Genomic DNA, 19,373 nt, shown 5'->3' with positions numbered 1-19,373 from the left:
ATAGCGCTCTTTTATTAGATAGATAAGTATTAGTGTCACATGTACCGAGTGCTATCTAATTCTTGAGGAAGATGTCCACAAGAAATAACTTTATTTTCACTTTGCAGCATCTTTGAATCCAGTTAAGCTTTTCTTTCTAGTAGATAAATAGAGCCAGGGGAACTGCACTATTGTATCAAAATATTCAATTTAAAAAATACATAGTTTTGCCTGGTTTGTGACAAAATACCAGAACAGTGACAGCTAAGAGGTAAACAACAAAACACCCCAATACAAAAAACTGCCTAGATTTGTACAGACAACCATCATCTATATGAATTATAGCCGTGGAGATTTATAGGCTTTCATTGCACTGCATACTACTATCTATAAACAATAATGCTGCTATCTATAGTAAACAGTACCAGTGGTTTTCTTCATATTTGGAGCTTTCAATTAACAGTAACATCATCCACTCAATCCCTGGTTCCTCTGTTATTCTGGTAGCCTGCTTGAGATAATCCATATCCACTTGGGCTTGTGCTTCTGATGAACCTCACAAGCAGGAAAATCCATGGAGATGAAAGGCTTCCAAGGCACGGTGGATGAACTAGAGAGTGAGGGAGCACCACCCACGATTGGAATGCCCAACCTCGAGCTGCCACAGACAATAACCCAGAAAATTCTTCTTTACTAGAGCCTTTGCCATGGTATGAACCGCATCAGGGTCTTCACCCAAATATAGTGTGACAGCCATGAACATGGAGGCAATAGCAGAGTTAACGCGATAGCAATGCTCTGCATCCATGAATTCATTCCCCAAAAGTTACTAAACTGAATACAGGACGAACCTGGACCTTGTTTTGAAACTTTTTTTAACCTTAACTTTGAAATATTCCCTTGAAAAGCCATTTGCTGGCCTTCACTCATTAGTCCACACAAGTATCCATTACTACGACCAGAGGCAGCATCAAAATGAAGAGGAACATGTTCTGGAGTGCAACTATATCTTGTTTTTCATGCCCCCCCCCCATTATGGCATATGGGGCGGCTTTTATTATTTTCTTTTGTAGGTGCATGCCACGAACCAGTCAGTCTGAATATAAAGATGTGTAGTTCAAGTTCATGGTAATGATTCTCATAAATGAGTGGCAGGAACCAGTCAGTCTGAATACAAAGACGTGTAGTTCAAGTTCATGGTAATGATTCTCATAAATGAATGGCAGCCCTATTTAAACTTATTTTGATTCTAATATTGTGTTATGGACTTTTTTTCCTTTATTTTTTGAAGCATGCTTCTTACTTTACATCTATTGTTCCACGACGACAGTCCCCCTCCCCAAAATCATGGCGTTTTGGCAACAGGGACATCTCCGAGACGTGTGGACACTGGGGGGATGTCCCGCCACCTCTGTCGGTTTTCATGGGGCACCGCCGAGACGGCGGAGATGCCTGGCCGTCCCAGGGATGTCCAAGCATCCCTTGACCGTCTTGGGGATGCCCAAAAGAACACCATGGAAAAAAATAAAAACCAAATTGCCCAGGGCCAAATTCTAATGGCCAATGGGCCCCACTAATGCTTCCTAAACTCTATTTAATACTCCAAATCCCTCAATTTTATTCACAAACTCATTTCAACAGCTAGGTTGAAGAGGAGCAAAAGAGTGAGTGAAGGAGTGTGATTGAAGTGGTGCATGTGCAATAGGGGTGAGAAGGAGCAAGAAGAAGAGGAAGGAGAGGGATTCTACACCAAGTTTAGGGGATTTTCCAAGCATAAGGTAGGATTGTGTGAATTTTTTTGTTTTTTTAAATTAGTTCATTTTCAAAATTTAATTTTAATCATAATTTCATAGACATGGCTGCAAATGCATATTCATAGATTCATTGCAATGTTCATTGTTCATTATTCATATTGTCATCAAGATTCAAAATTGTAATTTAAATTTTATTTTCAAGTTTGTCAAACTAGGCTGAAATTTTTGTGCATCCTTTACATCTGCATTTCATGCGACTCGAAGTAAGAAATACAAAAGTGAACCATTGGTTGAAAAGATAAGAATAATGAACTGTTTTGTGTATCCCCTGCTTCTGTGCTTTGTGCAATCTGAAGTAAGAAAAACAAAAAGAAAATCTTTGTCTTAATCCTTTGGATTATGTTGTTGCATCTTGCGATTATGTTGTTGCATCTTGCATGCATAGTTTGAATTTTAATTTTAGAGTTATCCTAAGTTGCTGAATCGTGACCTTTCCCTATCAATTTCGGGTACGAAACGTCCCGGAATCAGATTTGGGCACAAACCGTTGATGGTGTCAAGCAAGCCCTCGAAACGAACCCGCAACTGCATCAACGTTGAGATTCCAGGCCGTTTCCAAGCTGACATGATTAAAAAACTAGCAAAAAACAAATTTACTTCAACTTGCTTGTTTTAAATGGTTAAAAATTAACAATAAATCCTTGGCAAAAATTAGCAACAAATCCTTGAGAGGAAGCCTCTCATTATAAATTCTGCACTAGAGACAATGTGAGCAAGCATGCGAGCCAGAGAGGCATAGACGCGAGCTAGGGATGCAACCACAAATGCGAGTAGAGATGGGACTAGGTATCAAGCCAATTTTTTTTTGTTCAACTATTGAAATAACTTTAATCACCTGCAATTTTTTTTTTTAATATAGGCAATGAATTTTGTTTTATAATATAGGTTGTGTTTTGTTCAATAGTTTTGTTTAATATAGGGGTGAATTTTATTTAATAGTAGGTGTAGGTTGTATTTTGTTTGATATTGAAATAATTTATATAAAAATAACAATATAGATAATTTTTAAAATATTTATGTTATAATTATATTAATATATTAATCTATAATATTTGTTTAATATTGAAATCTATAGTTTTTTTTTGATAGATAATGGGCCGTAGCCGAAAGTGAAATCTATAGTTTTTAAATGCTTATAATTATATTAATATATTGAACTATCAAGAGTAAATATATGAAGTTTTTTGTTAGATTTTATGTGAATTATTTAAATTTAATTAATTAATTTGTTTCCCAAGCTTCTTGTACAAATTGCAGGGTCTTATATAAATTTACTATGGTATCTAATTCTATTGACACTTCTTTGTTCACCGCTGACCCGACTTCACCGTTATGGAGGTATGTACAAATATTAGAGCATGTTCCAGGTGGGGGGACATGTATTTGGATGTGTCTTGGGTGTGGTACGAGGTATACAAGTTCCTATAGTTGGGTGAAGGGACATTTGTGTGGAATTCCTGGAAAGGGAATCAAAGCATGTCTAGGAAAACAAGATGCACCTATACCAGCTTTTAAAGTAGTAGAATATAATAAGGAGCAAGAGGAAGCATATGCAAGGGTTGAAAGTAGATTGGGGCATCCCTTGAACATAGGAAAGGGCTCACGTAGGCCACATACTTCATCATCTCATATAGATAGTGATGAGATGAGTAGGGGTTGACCTAACATTCGAGTTCCCGTAGGTCAATGACATGGTTAGGGGACTCATTCTGAGGGTCATGGAGCTTTGCAGGGGTTCTGTGAGCCATTTCGGACCTTCAGACGAGGTCTCCTATTTTTTAGGGAGAACTGGCAGTTGACTGAATGACCACCTGGGGGACCAAGGAGTAGAGCAAGATCCTTTTGAGCAGTTATAGGTGTTTGGAGAGAGCTTCCTACTTTTTAGGGAGATTCCGTACTTTTTAGGGAGTTTCCCTACTTTTTAGGAGGTTGTGGCAGTTTCCATATTTGAGGTTCCACTGGACCATACCATGGTTTCAGTTTCAGGAGATTTGGGTGTGTTTCCTAGTTTCTAGGAGCATCCCTAGATTTTAGGGATAAGACTGCCAGTGGATCCATGATTTCCGACTTCAGTCACAGACAGGTGGCAGGTTCCATTTCAGGCTTTTGGAGTCATTTGAGCCTTCTGTAGCTATTTGGGTTATATTTTTAATATATTTAAATATTTCCTAAGTTAGCGTTTAATTAATTAAATAAGGCTATGTTTATAGCCATTTTGGAGTAATAAGGGGTTTTTGGCTTCATCTGGATGCATATGCCCATGTGTTATAGCTCCTTGGAAAGGTCTTGAACTTTTCTAAATGTTTCCCATTTGTCAGGGACCCTTTTGATGAACGGAATTCTTTTATATTAAAAAAATGGCGTTTTCTCTATACTTGGCGACTAAAAAATGAGAAATAAGACTTTATAAGCCTAAGCGCACTTTTCATACACTTTTAGGGTTCGAGCTAGAGGGAAGGAGTTATAAGGAGATGGTAACCTAATTATCAATCATCTTTTACACATTTTCATCTTTGATTCGGAGAATTTGCTCTGGAGAGCGATTCAGCATCTGGGACGAAAACCCCAGGGTCTTGCCTGTCTGGGACGTAGCCCCTAGCACAGTGGTTATTTGGTTCTTGCATTCAGTTTTCAGTGCCTTAGAGTTGGTATGACATCTTTTCTGGAGGATTCAGTGGATAGAGTTAGGATTCAGCATGGAGATTGGGGTTTCCAGCTTGGCATCACCTAATAGCTGTACGGTTGTACTTTGCAGCCATTTCTCTTCCCACGTGGAGCTATGTAAGAGCTTTGGATGTTTGCCGCAGCCTCCTTCTTGATTTCAGTATTCACTCTTCATTCAGGTTGGACTCATTGCTTATTGTAATCTTCTTGGAATTGTTTGGAATCACTATCTGGATAATTATTTGATTTGAATAATCAGAAATCTGCTTGGTACGATTCTGATTTGACTGTGTATGGACATTTATTTCCAGTACTCTTTTCATGTACTTGTTCTTCAATTATTACTTGCTGAAAAACTATCAAAAACACAAAAATAAACAAACTTTCTGCAACTTCTGTCTATTCTCTAAAACCATCAAAGGAAACATAGGAAAATATAGTTTATTAATTTAAAAACTACAGCAAATCAGCAAGGGGATCCATCAGGGATCTTTCACCTATATCAGCTTTTAAAGTAGTAGAATATAATAAGGAGCAATAGGAAGCATATGCAAGGGTTGAAAGTAGATTGGGGCATCCCTTGAACATAGGAAAGGGCTCATGTAGGCCACATACTTCATCATCTCATATAGATAGTGATGCTCCTAATATCGTAGTAGAAAGCTACCCATTTTTGGGAAGAAATAAAGATGCGGCTAGTATTCCAAAGAGAGAAAAGGGACCATTGGAGAGGGCATTTACGAATGATGCTAGAGATATTGTTGACCAATCAATTGCTAGATGCCTCTATGCAAACAGTTTATCATTCAATGTGGTTCAATCCCCCTATTGGCATGACATGATAAGAAAAATAAATGAAGCTCCAGAGGGGTATAAGAGCCCAAGTTATGAAAAGGTGCGTACCAAATTATATATATATAGTCTTCTTTATTTTTAATTGCTTAATTTTTCATTTTCAAATAGGTTGCTAAGACTAGATTTGCATCCAACACAATCGTCTTAAGACGACTTGTGAAGGTTCGAGAGGTACTTTCTGGTATGGTCATCAACCAAGCATGGAATACATGGAGGCAATCCAATACTGAGAAGGCAGCAAATGTGAAGCAAAAGATTCTAGATGACACTTGGTGGGATCGTGCAAAATATCTTCTTAGTTTCACCGAGCCCATCCTGGGTTTGATCAGCTATACTGACATGGATAAGCCATGCTTGGGGGAGGTTTATGATGAGATAGACTCAATGAAAAATAAAAGTCATCATATATCCAAAAGAGTAAGACCTTGAAGAAATCTTCTTCAAAGGGGTGCAGTCAATTTGTGTTGAGCGATGGAACAAAACAACCACCCCACTCTATCTTCTTGCCTTCTCATTGACTCCCAAACATTATAGTGAAGAGATCCTTGCTATGCCAACAAGGGTGCCTCCATATTGTGATACAGAAGTTAGTGAAGTGTTTAGGAAATCTCTTACTAAACTCTCCCTTGATGTTAAAATGGAAGATGCAGTTGCAAGTTAATTTGCTGATTTTGCAGCCTCCATTGGTCATAGTCTTACTGCTCTTCGTGACAAGTATAAGAAAGATGCTCGCTCTTGGTGGTAGCTCAATGGCTACAAATCACCACACCTCCAAGTTCTTGCGATCAAAGTTTTATCCCAAGTAAGTTTATGAAAATTTAACCACTCTCTAAATTTGATTAATAGAATTGTTAATTTAAAGACTCTAATGAGAGCTCCCTTTTCTTCTATAGGTTGGTAGTTCTTCTTCAGTTGAACGGAATTGGAATACATACTCCTTCATCCATTCAGTAAGCGCAATCGATTGGCATCAAGCAAAGAAGAGGATCTTGTCTACATGCATTCCAACTTGTGCCCTCTTACAAAAATAATGAGTACAAGCAAGGGGCAATGAAGTTGTGGGATGTAAAACCAGAGCGTACTGACTTGGATCTTTCTATTGATGCACAATCTTCAATTGTTGAGGAGTCGTGTAGCCAACATATTTCTAGTGCAAGTGGCATTGGGCTTCCATCATCTAGTATTAATGTTGATGACAAACTTGATATTGATGATGACCCGTATGGTGTTGATTAGTGAACTTAGAACTTATCCATATGAGATTCTAGTTTGATCTTTTTGATATTGAAAACTGAATAGGGTACATGGCTAGTGATATTCTAACTATTAATGGTATATGGTATATTTTAACTATTTCTATATTCTTACTGTTATGATATTCTAACTGTTATTGGCTATCATTTGTAATGACATTTTGTTTAGCATATGTATTGATATATGACATTCTAAACTTAATTCTTTTTTTAGGAGCATATATATACATAGATATGTATGTATAGATATGTATGTATAGATATATATATATATATACATATATACATATATGTATATATACATATATACATATATGTATATATATATATATATAAATCTCTATGTATGTATGTATGTATGCATTATCACAAAAGCTTGTACCCTTGCTGAGCTATCAACTCAGCAACCTCGTGAAACATGGAAACAACCTTGAAGTGTGGGACCTTGCGCAAGGGGGTTGAATCTTCGGAGAAGGCCGACTTCCTTCTCAATCTAGGTGTAGGTGTTGAACCAACTCAACACTTCAAAACTTACTCCTAAGCCTATCCTAACAACTTGTAGAGGTAAAGGGAAGAGAGAAATGCTTGAAATAAAAGGAGGTGATGCACCAAGAAGAGATTGTTTCTCTCCCTACCGAAAATGACACAAAGAATCAACTAAAATACCCAGGAGATGCACAAACTTCAGTTGTATGAGTGACCCCAATACATGTATGGAGGTTAGAATTCACTGAATGCCAAGAGGGGAGAAGGTTTCCCACAAGTCACACTCAGAAAAACAAGTTAACACAATATATATGGAGAGAAGAGCCACAAAACATACACTTATGATGAAGGTAAGTAAACATACACATCGTGCATAAGTTGAAAGAAGGCAAGAATAGTGATTTCAATTAATTATAAGGCCAATGGCCAAACTTACAGTTGCATAAATGCAAGATAAATACAAGAGAAGTGGGAGAGCATAGAATAGCTCAAGCCAGCAGAGAGAGAACCCTTTACAATGAGGCATAACAACCTTTATATACTTTTCTAAATAGTTGCATCCAAGTGGGAAACCCCAACCATCCTGGTCGAATTTCCCCAAAAACCCTACTTTTAGGGGTCAAAACATGTCTAGAAGGGAATGGGCCTAAGCCAAAAGTCAAACCAGCCCATACCTTGTCATAAAAAGCTCTCAAATCCGCATATATGACCCCTAGAATATTCCCAGACAGGCCTGCAAACCTCAATAAATGCGCCCCAGTAGCTCATGAAAAGAAGGTAAACAGGTCGTAATAGTTGGTAGAGCATTTAGGGCCTTGAGTGTTGATCACGCCGTCTGAAATGTCGCAAGCTGGAAGTTCGGGGAATAGAAAGCCTACTAAGGAAAGGAACTTCGGAACCTCGGGGTTCCGGAGTTCCGGAGAGAAGCAGAAAAGGAAAGGCAAAGGGACCTTGAAACCTCGGGGTTTCGGAGTTCCGGGAAAAGAAAGGGAAAGGGCTAAAGAGAGAAGGGGAACTTCAAAACCTCGGGGTTCCGGAGTTCCGAGAAAGGAAAAAAAGGGCAAGGGAAAGGAACTTCGGAACCTCGGGGTTTCGAAGTTCCAGGCAAGGATAGAAGAAAGGATACGGAGAGGAAAGGAACTTCGGAACCTCGAGGTTCCGGAGTTCCGAGGAAAGGAAGGAAAACAAGGGAAATAACTTCAGAACCTCGGGGTTTCGGAGTTTCGGAGACAGAAGGAGAAAATAAGGACAAGGAACTCCGGAACCTCAGGGTTCCGAAGTTCTGGAGGAGGAGGGAGAAATACTAAGGAGAGGAGGGGCTAAGCTAGGGAAGGAACTTTGGAACCTCGGGGTTCCGGAGTTTCGAAGAACGAAAGGAAGGGGAAGGGAGAAGAACTTCGGAACCTCGGGGTTTTGGAGTTCCAGAGAAACTGAAAAAAAAAGCTAAGGGAAGGAAGGGAACTTCAGGACCTCGGGGTTTCGGAGAAGGGAGAAAGAGGGCCTAGGAACTTCCGACAAGGCAACACTTCAAACCTCATGATTCCATCGTCTTCTCTTGGATCAAACTGGGGCAGCGCTGGTCCATGGAACATATCTTTGATCGGTTCTCACTGATGGACCAAGGTGTCATAAAATGACAACAGTATGTATACACACACACACATATATGTATATATGTATGTAGATACATTTTATATATGTATGTAGATACATACATACATATACATACATACATACATACATACATACATATACACATATACATATGTATACATGTGTGTATATATATATACATACGTATGTATATACATATATATATGTATGTATATATATATGCATGTATATATATGTGTATATATATATGCATGTATATATATATGTATGTATGTATATATATATATATATGCATATATACACATACACACACACATATATATATATAAATATATATATACACAAATATATATACACACATATATATACATATACACACACACACACACACACACACACACACACACAAGAACGCACCCAACCCCCAATTTTTTTTTTTGCTGTACTGGTGTTTCATAACCATCCTCGTACCCAATTCAACAACTTAGGAATTATCATAGTTCCATAGAGTTTCTTGACGGGTGTCGGGGAAATGGTTTCAGGGATGAGGGGACCAAAGGCCTAAGTTTGGGGATAGTAGAGGATGGTGGTAGGGTGGCATGATATACATATAGTACTTGAAAAAGTAGTTATAAAAAGATGTATAAGAATTACAGTTTTGAATTTTCAAATGAAACTTTGGAATTTTATATTTGTTTATTGCAGTTTCACAATGAGTTCTCATGACATGAGTAAGGATGAGGTTGAGGTTAATAGTGAAAGTATTAAACTCGATAATGCACTTGAGGCTGAGATTGAGAGGGGTGAGAGTGAGGATGAAATCCAAACCACTAGTTCCATGGCGAGAGCAATTGCAAGTACTATTAATTGCCCCATCCACATTATTGGTAGAGTATGCTAAGGGTCCTTTTGATGGTAAGTCTCCTTTAGAATAGCTCACAACAAAATTAGTGAGCATGCTTATTAGGCCATTTGGGAGCACAAGTTTGTGGAATTGCCACTTTTGTGCCCTTGAATTTTTCAGCAACATGACCAAAGTTAATGCCCACCTCCTTCATATCTGAGGAAAATGTGTGGAAGCATGTACATTTTTGGGGAGACTAACAAACCTGAAATATATAAGCTATGGGGTGTCAGTGAAGACAATCCATCTGCACCTTTATTCGCTTCTTTGTCTTAGATTCCATAGGGTCATCGGGGCCAGCTACACAGTTCTACTTCTACTTTGCAAAGTGTTGTGACGTTTTCACACATCGCCCCATTGCAAATGGGGACCCATGTTTTTTGCTTTTTAGGGTTTGTTCTTTAGGTTTTTTAGGGTTTTGTTAGCTAGCCTTTGCATTTTGAACGTCGCCCAGGGGATCACATGGATAAGCAAGTCCGGCTTGAGTGAGGTCCTGATCCTGAAATTTGGCTAAGTCTGAAACTGAAAAAACCTCCAAAAACTAGATTTTGCAATATAACTCCTGGAGGTCTGAAACCACTCTCAAACATCCTGAAAGTATATATGGAATATAACTTAAATGTTATATTCCATAAAAATTATCCTGATAGAGAGTGCGAAAAGTCACATCAAAGAGCACTCATTCACACAAGCAGGACACTCAAGTTCGAAAATCCTAGCGAAAATGGCAAATTCAACGTGGAGATGAAGATTTTTGGACGTAAAAAATGCAAGGATCAAGACAAAGTTGATGGATCGCTCCTGTCCCTCAGTCAGGGACCAGGGCGATGAGGTACGTATCTTTCATCTTCAAAATTTGGCGCTCAAACAAATATTTTTGAATCTATTTTAAATGCTAAAATTCGATAAATTAAAAGATTCAATTAATTAGCATTTAAATATTGCGTTTGATATTTATTAATTATTTTTGCCTTTGTAAAAATCGAATTTGACAATTTAAAAATGAAGGCATTTAATAATTAATTATTAATTTAATAAAAATCAAAGGGAGCGCTTGGTATTTCATTGTTTTATGAAAGTCGGCCTTGGTTTTTTTTAATTAAAAATGGCTTTTAATTATCTTTGTTTTCACCAAGTCGGCCTAAGGTAATGCATGAGGAAAGTGCTTATAAAAGGAGGTGTTTATTTCATTTTTAAATCATTATTCAAGCATCCTCTTTCATATGCGAATTTCAAAGGGAAGGTGCAAGCATTATCAAAGGAGTTCGAGTTTCAAGTTAGGCGAACTTGCCAAGGACATTGAAGAACACATCAAAGATATCCCCAAGGGTAGCGAATTGACAAAGAGGACGTTCATTATCCTTCAAGATCACATTGAAGCCATCAAATTTTGATTTTTGCCTAGGCAAATTCTTTGTTTTGCATGTTAGAGTTAAGCTCTCAAGTAAGGTATGGCAAGATCTCTTGTTTTAATTTCGAATTTTGATCGTCATTGCCTTAAGCTTGAATTTTGAATTTTGAATTGTATTGGCCCAATTGTTTTTTAGGAAATAATAACTCAAGGATTTATTATGAGGTTTCCTAAAATTAATTTAATCTATGTTATATATTGCAAAATCATGTTTCTAATTTTGAAATGTTGTGTAGGCATCAAATGGAGATCTCATCAAGGAAAATCAAGCCGGATCAAGGACGGTCTTCGCCGGGACGACCTTCTTTGGACTAACGTCATCAAGGGCAACCTCTTTCAATCCAGCATTCCAAGGCGAGGTACATCATCGTCTTGCACATCAAGGACAAAAGGAGTTAGAACAAGAGTTAATTAAAGATAGCCTCTCAACGACATCAAATTGAATATCTAGCAAGCTACAAGTGTCAGATGAGGTGGCATCCCAGTCATCACTCCTCCAGTCAGTGTGGTCCACCTCAGCATGTCCAGATTCAATGTACTTAACTCATGGAAGGTGGCACAAACTCCGATGTACCTACCCCGGCTATCCATTGGTCGATTTTTCTAGAAAGGACATGTGTCCAAGCAATACAATTTTATCATTGGTCAAGCATTAAATGTTATGTAATGGTTGTAACAAACCCTAATTAGGGTTTTCATTGTTGAATCTTGGCCATTGATCTTGAATTGATCTAAGCCATCAAATTGTATTGTGGGCACTATATAAGCCCAGGCATTTCATTTGTAAAGGCTAATTAGTAATAATTAGAGAGAGTTGTAAGTAATAGAAAGCAGTTAGTAGATAGAGAGTAGTTAGAAATTGATAGAATAGTAATTAGAGTAGAATAGGAGGACAAGGCAAAAAATTGTTGCCATTGATTGTAAACAAACTCCATTTTCATTGAAGTAATGGTGAAGTGTGTCGTTTCTTGCAATTTGCATGGTTTCTTGTTGAGTCTTCAATCCTAGATGGTAGATGATTAGATGAATGGAGGAAATGTGATTGATTAATGGTGGAATTCGTATATCCATACTACTAGCAGTTTGTTGATTGCAGACTTGCCTTGTGTAGTCAACTGGAATCGTTCAGCTTAAGCTCAATTTCAATTTGTTGCTTCTTCATTGATATGCATCAACTTGGATGGTATCTATGCCTGTGGTGATGATTTGAACATCATAAAGCTTCCCTTAGAAGATCGCACTAGTCTTGTGTAGATGTTCCATTGATGTCAAAACAAGATCTAGTTAGAGTTTCATCAAAAATCAAGTCATTGCTCCTACATTCTTAGTATTAGGATTAGATCCTCTCTTCGCCCTTATCCTTTTTTCATTTTTTTTTCAAATCTAAGTTAGTAAGAGCCTGTGTCCAGCAAAGCAGATCGGAAGTTCAATCATCACATGTAAGTCCCCTTGTGATCCCAGCAAATCACATCATACCACTGGAGCTTGTCCACACGTAGAGACCCTACATCACAGAACCTTGGAGTCTTCCTAACTGATCCTTTACGCGAATCTTCAGCAGTTAGAGACTATTTTCTCAAGAGAGGATAAGATGCCTATTGGTATTTTATTCTGTGTATGATTGTGTACAAAATACACGTCAACACAAAGGCAAGTTACAAATATGCCAGGTTTTTCTTTAGGGTCCATGCAAAAGAGGCTAGGGGGAAATGCAAGTTGACAAGTTTAGCTGCTAACCCAAAAGCTGAATTATTCTATGTGCGATTGAAGGATGATATAGATGATGCCATTGGCAAATTATTCTTTACCAATGGCATTCCATTCCATGTGGCTCACTCCTCATTATAGGGAGACAATGGCGATGGTAGCAAGGGGAGGACCATCATATGTGCCACCTGGAGAGACAAAATCGAGGACTACAATCTTGGATAAGAACTATTGCAAGATAAATGTGTTAATGGAGAAAATGAAGGAATGTTGGGTGGCAATAGGATGCACTATGGTATGGATTGGTGGACTGACATTAGACATCGTCTACTCGTCAATATCATGGTTACATGTATAGAGGGCCCATATTTTCTTAAGGCAATTGATTGTTTAGGGCATCGTGAAGATGTTGATTTTTAGTTTCAAATCCTCAAGGATGCAATTGAGGAGGCTGGGCCACAAAATGTGGTCCAAGTAATGACAAATGCGGCCCATATGTGCAAAGCAGAAGCGAGATTGATTGAGGCAACTTATAGACATATTTGGTGGACTCCTTGTGTGAATGCTATGAATAATGTACTCAAGGACATGGGAAAGATTGAATGGATCAAATCAATGGTCAATGATGCTAGAGATGTGCAAATGTTTATCTCCAACCATCACACTTCACTTGCACTCTTTAGGAGCTTTTTTAAGGAGTTCTTGAAACCTATTGAGGCTGGATATGCATCCTATTTCATTTTCTTGGAGAGAATTCTTGAGTTGCAAGAGGCATTGCAACTAATGGTTATGATAGCAAAATGGAATTGGTGACCCAAGTCCAAGACAAATTAGGGAAGGAGGGTGAAGGATGTAGCGAAGAGTGATGCTTTTTGGGGTGATGCAAAACATATAATCTCCCTCATTACTCCAATTTCCTAGATCAATAGATATGGGGATCCTGATGCACCTAACCTTGGAAAGGTGTATGAGTGCATTGATAGTGGTGTAGTCATTGGTTAGGAGGGACCTCAAAGAGATCAATCTGGACCAGGCAGCAAGAGTAAACACAACGAAAACAAGAGGTTATGATGGAGGCAATGCAGAATTGAATATATTAGATCATGAAAACTGATTACAGATAACCGGTAACATTCGGGTTACAAGATTTGGCTCACTGGCCTGCTACAAACATGCTTAATTATAGGACAGGTCACTCCCGGACCTCCAAACCTAAGATCTATCTACTATATTCTATTTGATTTCCTTCTTACCGACTTCTAATGCTCAATTACAATGATTTATATGATCTAAGAGGATCCGGTCGGCCCAAAAAGGGATCAAATGCCGAAGAACAAGACCAAACGTATAAAACCAATAGATCGGCCTCCGCCAAAGAGATTCCTCTAGAAAATCCAAAGGATGAAGTGTGGATCAAAGGGAAGGTTGGCCACACGCCAAAGAACATTGGAATCAACACACAGGGCTCCGCAAGCTACGGAAGGGATCCGGTAGATTCCCTAATGCAAATAGGTCCAAACGGTTCCGGTGCCAAAAAATGTCTCGGAATCCGGAATCGATAACTTGCCGAAAAATGATTCAAATGCTCATAAGAAATATGATCACGTCCTCGAGCAAAATCCAACTCCACAAGATCCGGTGAGCCAATGCAAGAAAATGCAAAGTGAAATGCTGAAACTGCCAAAACCGAAAAGAAATATTTTTGGTTGATGCAAGATTGTTAAGAACCGGGGATGCTCCTGCATCAGATAGTATACTTTACGAAATGAGTGTTGTTGTGCGAGAGGACCCCACATTAGCATTCTACAATGAGCATTCAGCCAATCATTCATCGGAGATGGGAGAAGCTCAACACTCCCTTGCACATGGCTGCCTATGCATTGAACCCCAAGTGGTAAAGGGATAGGCTTGGTAGAGTTACACACATATAGGATTCTGAGGTGAAGGTAGGGTTCTTTAGGGCCATTGAAATGATGTGTGATCCTGTAGAGGCCAACATCATTAGTATTGAGTGGACAAAATTTGCCACCCTTAGGGGTTATTGTGAGGCGGCCAAGATGGATATGACAACTATGGTGTAGGAGGACCCAATTTTGTGGTGGAATTGCCATGGATCGGTTTCTTTGACTACCACTCTAGCCATTCGATTGCTATCTCAAGTTTTTAGTTCTTCAACTTTTGAGAGGAATTGGCCTACTTATAGCTCCATCTACTCTCTTAAGAGGAATAGACTTACCTCTAGGAGAGCAGAGAAGCTTGTGGTTGTACATAGTGCTTTGTGTCTCATTGACTACAAGACACATTTGTACAAAAAGAGTCCAGCAACAATTTGGGATGTAGAGCCAGAGGAGCCAACACAGGTTGACGAGAATGCTACAATTACAAAGATGGGGCTGGTTGATATTAGTTTAGAATAGATTGACCATGTGGATTCTAGCAATTTTAGTGATGAGGAGTTTGGGGATGATTAGAGGCCTCACTTCACTACATTTTGTTATTTTGACATCATTATACTCATTGTAATCATCTTTATGAAATCTTGAATATAATATAGATTTCGAATTTGACATTTTCATTGTTCAAATTTCAATGTTAAATTGTTAATGTTGAACATTCACTTCAAATTTTAGCAGTATCCAAGTATTTTAGTATTTAGTATTTTACTAATTTGCCAAACTCTAGGCTCCCCATCCCCAAAACCTGTCCTCTTATCACCCCATCAGTAAACTCCATGGAACTATGCTTGTAACATTGTGACTTGTGAGGAATGGAGAAATTAGGAGGGTAGTTTACATGGGTTGAATTCTTCTCAATTTGAGTGGAGAAATGCCAAACCTATGGACCAAAAAGAGAATATCCAGATGAGTCAAGGGTGACTCTGGAATTCATCACTGTTGCAACCACTTCTCTTGTCCTCTTCCTTTCAATTTTCTTCTTGTCATAATTAGAAAGTAGGGCATTCAATTATCTTTTCAATTCCTCCACTGCACAACTGAACATCCCAGCGAGCAAGTCAGGCAAGGTGGTATTTCAATCGATTGATACCTTCTCTCATATCAAACATGCAGTAATTGCAGGTCAGCATTCCTTTTATAACACCCTGTTTGCCATGCTTCCATGCAGGGTTGTTTCTGCCTGTGCCTTGTATTGCATGCTGTACATTCTAGACATTGAAAAAAATTCACCATTGTAACAGCAGGGTTTTCATCCTTTTGAATTTGAAATTTAGAAAAAGATGAACAAAATGAATAGAAAGAAAAGCAAATAATTATCCATTTGCACTCCAATCACTGATAGATATTTCAAATTGCATCCCCAATCAGGCAACAATCAATTCGATCCACTGAGATTGCAATTGCTGAGGAAGGAAATAAAAATAAAATTCTCTTTTTTAACACTGGCTGAGTTAGTAGAGAAATTCACTTAGACAGAGTGATTTTTGAGGCAATACTTGCTGAGTAGCTTGTGATTTTTTCTGCAATGCATGAATCGCAAGTCAGTAACAAGTTACTTGGCCTGTAGACAGTAGACTTACGAGTTTGATGAGAATTCATCATGTTTGCAAATAACTCTGTGTATTGTGAAGATGTTTTCTAGGGGAAATAACTCTTTGTTAAGTTAATGCTAGATGGTACACTTAAGAACTCACATTTATTGTTCCTTTATTATGACTGAAATGTAATGCATTAGTAAATTAAAATTTCAACGAGGAGATCAGATTGGAATGTTTCTCAAAAAGCTCAGAATGTGCATTAGTTACTGCAGTAATGCAATCAATGCAACGGTTTTATCTAAACTTGCCAACTTCAAGCTGCAGTGTGAGCGTTCTGCCTCCAAATTTGACATAAATGATCAATTATTTAGCCGACAAAAAATAGCACATAAAATAGTTCTTGTGGAAAAGATCATATGTAACATGCAAATTAGTTTTTGTAGCATCATGTTTCTCATTGAGGAGGCTATTGTGTAAATAACAACAGTCTTGTCCAATTGTGTCCAAGCAATTTAGTAAAACAATCTTCAATATACTAGATAATAAGTATTTGATCAATGATAATGAGAGTGCACGGACATATGTGTTAGAAAAATGTAGCTATGAATAGCCAACTTCACAGAGAGTCTGAGAGATCTATACAAAACTTACATATATGTAGGGGCATCTGATTAAGCTGTTAAATTGCAAATGCAGGTATTGTTACTAAACTTCAGGAAGGAGATAGCCCCCTTTCTACCAGAAAAGATACCAGCTTCAGAATTGGCAAATGCTGAAGAGTGCTCAGACAATCTTGTCCTTAATAGCTCCACAGCACTTGTTGTGCATAATGAGGATGCAAGCATATCTGTGATAGGTCATGTGTAATGTACCACACCCATACTGATACCTTTATAGTTGCCCAAATAGCTTCAATGAATTCATGTTTATTTTATACTAATTTGTACATTCCTTTTCTATATTTTACTCTTGAATATTGGTTCTAATATCTATACATACCGAATATAGTGACAGTTTTCTTTTTGAGAATTCAGGTATTTGGTAAAAGCAACTCTTCAAAGTGGAGCTTCATTCACAGCATACACATATGCTGGTGAGCTTCCTAGCTGTGCGTTTGGGTTTAATAGTCATGGGGTGGTAAGTCTGTTTATATGAGAAGGTATCGCGAGCTTTAATTTTTAAATTATTACAATGATTTCATAAACTGAAACCTTCATGTGCAGGCTTTTACATTGAATGCTGTTCCTCCAACTAAGGAGGAGGTTGAAATTGGGGGCATTGGGAGAAATTTTATTTCTCGTGATTTACTTGAAGCGGTCAGCATTGAAGATGCATTAAAAGTATGTGCCTAGAAAATGAATATAATTTGCATATCTCTTTTGTCTTTTCTATACATTGTCTCACATAGTTTTGTGTATAAACTGTTCTTTTTTGTCAGGTTAGGATCTTATTAATCATTTCATTGCGTAAACCGATGCCTGATTTTCTCTTTTTTAAACAGAATAAGTTTTGATGACTTTTGTTTGATTCAAAATAAATATTTTACAACTCTGATACTTGGTCTATGTAATCCTAGTTTGATTTGCTGTTAATGTTGTCCAGGTTTAGTAATATTGTTTGCTTCATGGAAATATTCATACGTTTAACTTGTCATACTTGTTTTCCTTGCTTAGTGAGTTCCTATTCAATCCAGTAGAATTTCATAACGAGCACTCATTTAGATTGATTTCCATTTTCTCCATTTACCAGCGTGTTCACTTGCCAAATATTTCAGTCGGACATAGCTATAATCTGATTGATGTTAGACAGCGTAGAATCTTGAATGTTGAAACTGCATCAAAAAATCGAATTTCAGTGCTGGAAGTAGGCTCAATTCCATTCTTCCATGCAAACATGTATTTGCACCTTAAGATCGGGCAGGTATAATTGTTTCAAATTTTGTGTCAATTAATAGTTTTGTGAAACATGTGACTAGTTTCTTAAGATGTCAATTTCAAAATTTTAGACAAGATATTTGTAATTCACTCAGGAACAAATGTCATGAAATAGTCATGCTTTATGACATATTATAGTATGTTACAGCTTAACATTTCAACACATCTTTCCAGAATGGCTTAGTAGAGTGTTTAGTAGAAATGCCTAGTTCAGAATATTTTACACAAATTTGGAAGTGCTGATTGATTTGAATGCTAACTGCATCTTGTGGTCTTGTCATGCAATAAGGCAAATGATAAAAGTTCCATAAGCAGACAGAAACGAGCAGCTGAGCTCCCAAATTCAAGCCTAGTAGAATCACTATCTCTTCTTGGAGACACAAGTGATGAGAAAAATCCTATTTTCATGCAAGGTATTTTGGTTGCTTCTGATAACCTTTAGTATGGCAGTTCTTCACAAAAACAGTAAGCTTTTTATATTTAGGATGCAGTCATCATTGATCCTTCTATGAACATGTTTACAAATTTCTTCTTACTTTCTAGAACTAGAACAAGCTCAGTACTCTACCCTTTACACATATTCAATTCACTAAATTATTGTTTCTCATATAAATCCTTTGCTGACTTGAAAATATATTTTTATTGCTAAAAATCTATGTTCCACCAAGTTCCCGGAAAGGGCAACAGCAGGGGATGAGGGGACGTGTTTTGAGGATGGATTTTTTTGAGGCCATTTTTGGGGATGGCAGGGGGTGGCAAAGGGGAACGCTATATAAAAAATACAGAAATTTTAAAAATATAGGGAAATTCCAAATATTAATATGATAACATTGATAACAATGATAAGGCATTCATTGTTTTGACATATACATTATAGAATCCTTAATACTCAATGATAGAGTTCACATGGGAGTCGAACAAATTAATATTTGATTGCTTTCATAATTCATTGTCAATGTGAATATGATAAAAAATGAAAAATAGTAAAACAACAAAATGCCCAAAGTCTACAAGTTTGAACATATTTAATAATATTTAGTTATAATGGTCAAATAAGTTGTTGGGATAGACTTTAGGTATATTCTCTATTATTTTAGTTTTTATCTGCTTTTGTTAGTTATCAATCTTATCCTTATCAGATAAATCATTTGTAACTCTTATTTAAGGAGACATCCACACTTTGTTAAGATAAAATATATTAGTAAACATTCTTTGTGTCATCACTTTTCATAATATGGTATCAAAGCTTGGATTTTGAA

At 37.5% G+C, this 19,373-nt stretch overlaps 1 protein-coding gene across 2 annotated transcripts in view; it reads left to right on the top strand.

The window, feature by feature from the left end:
• The window catches only part of LOC131039339 (uncharacterized), a 100,062-nt gene that overhangs the window by 2,168 nt on the left and 78,521 nt on the right, over positions 1-19,373 (top strand). Inside the window, exons 1-6 of one of the 2 annotated variants that reach the window (XM_057972050.2) lie at positions 1,611-1,757; positions 16,877-17,043; positions 17,215-17,317; positions 17,404-17,520; positions 17,930-18,100; positions 18,404-18,527. In XM_057972050.2, coding sequence (XP_057828033.2) covers positions 1,674-1,757; positions 16,877-17,043; positions 17,215-17,317; positions 17,404-17,520; positions 17,930-18,100; positions 18,404-18,527 — 766 coding nt within the window. In that variant the 5' untranslated portion in view covers positions 1,611-1,673. Of the gene's footprint in view, positions 1-1,610; positions 1,758-16,876; positions 17,044-17,214; positions 17,318-17,403; positions 17,521-17,929; positions 18,101-18,403; positions 18,528-19,373 lie in introns of those variants that run through there. The other variant, XM_057972049.2, reaches the window with a different exon arrangement.

Source organism: Cryptomeria japonica, chromosome 9, assembly GCF_030272615.1.
Source record: "Cryptomeria japonica chromosome 9, Sugi_1.0, whole genome shotgun sequence".
Classification (NCBI taxonomy): Eukaryota; Viridiplantae; Streptophyta; class Pinopsida; order Cupressales; family Cupressaceae; genus Cryptomeria; species Cryptomeria japonica.
This window is presented reverse-complemented; position numbering and strand designations above follow the sequence as displayed.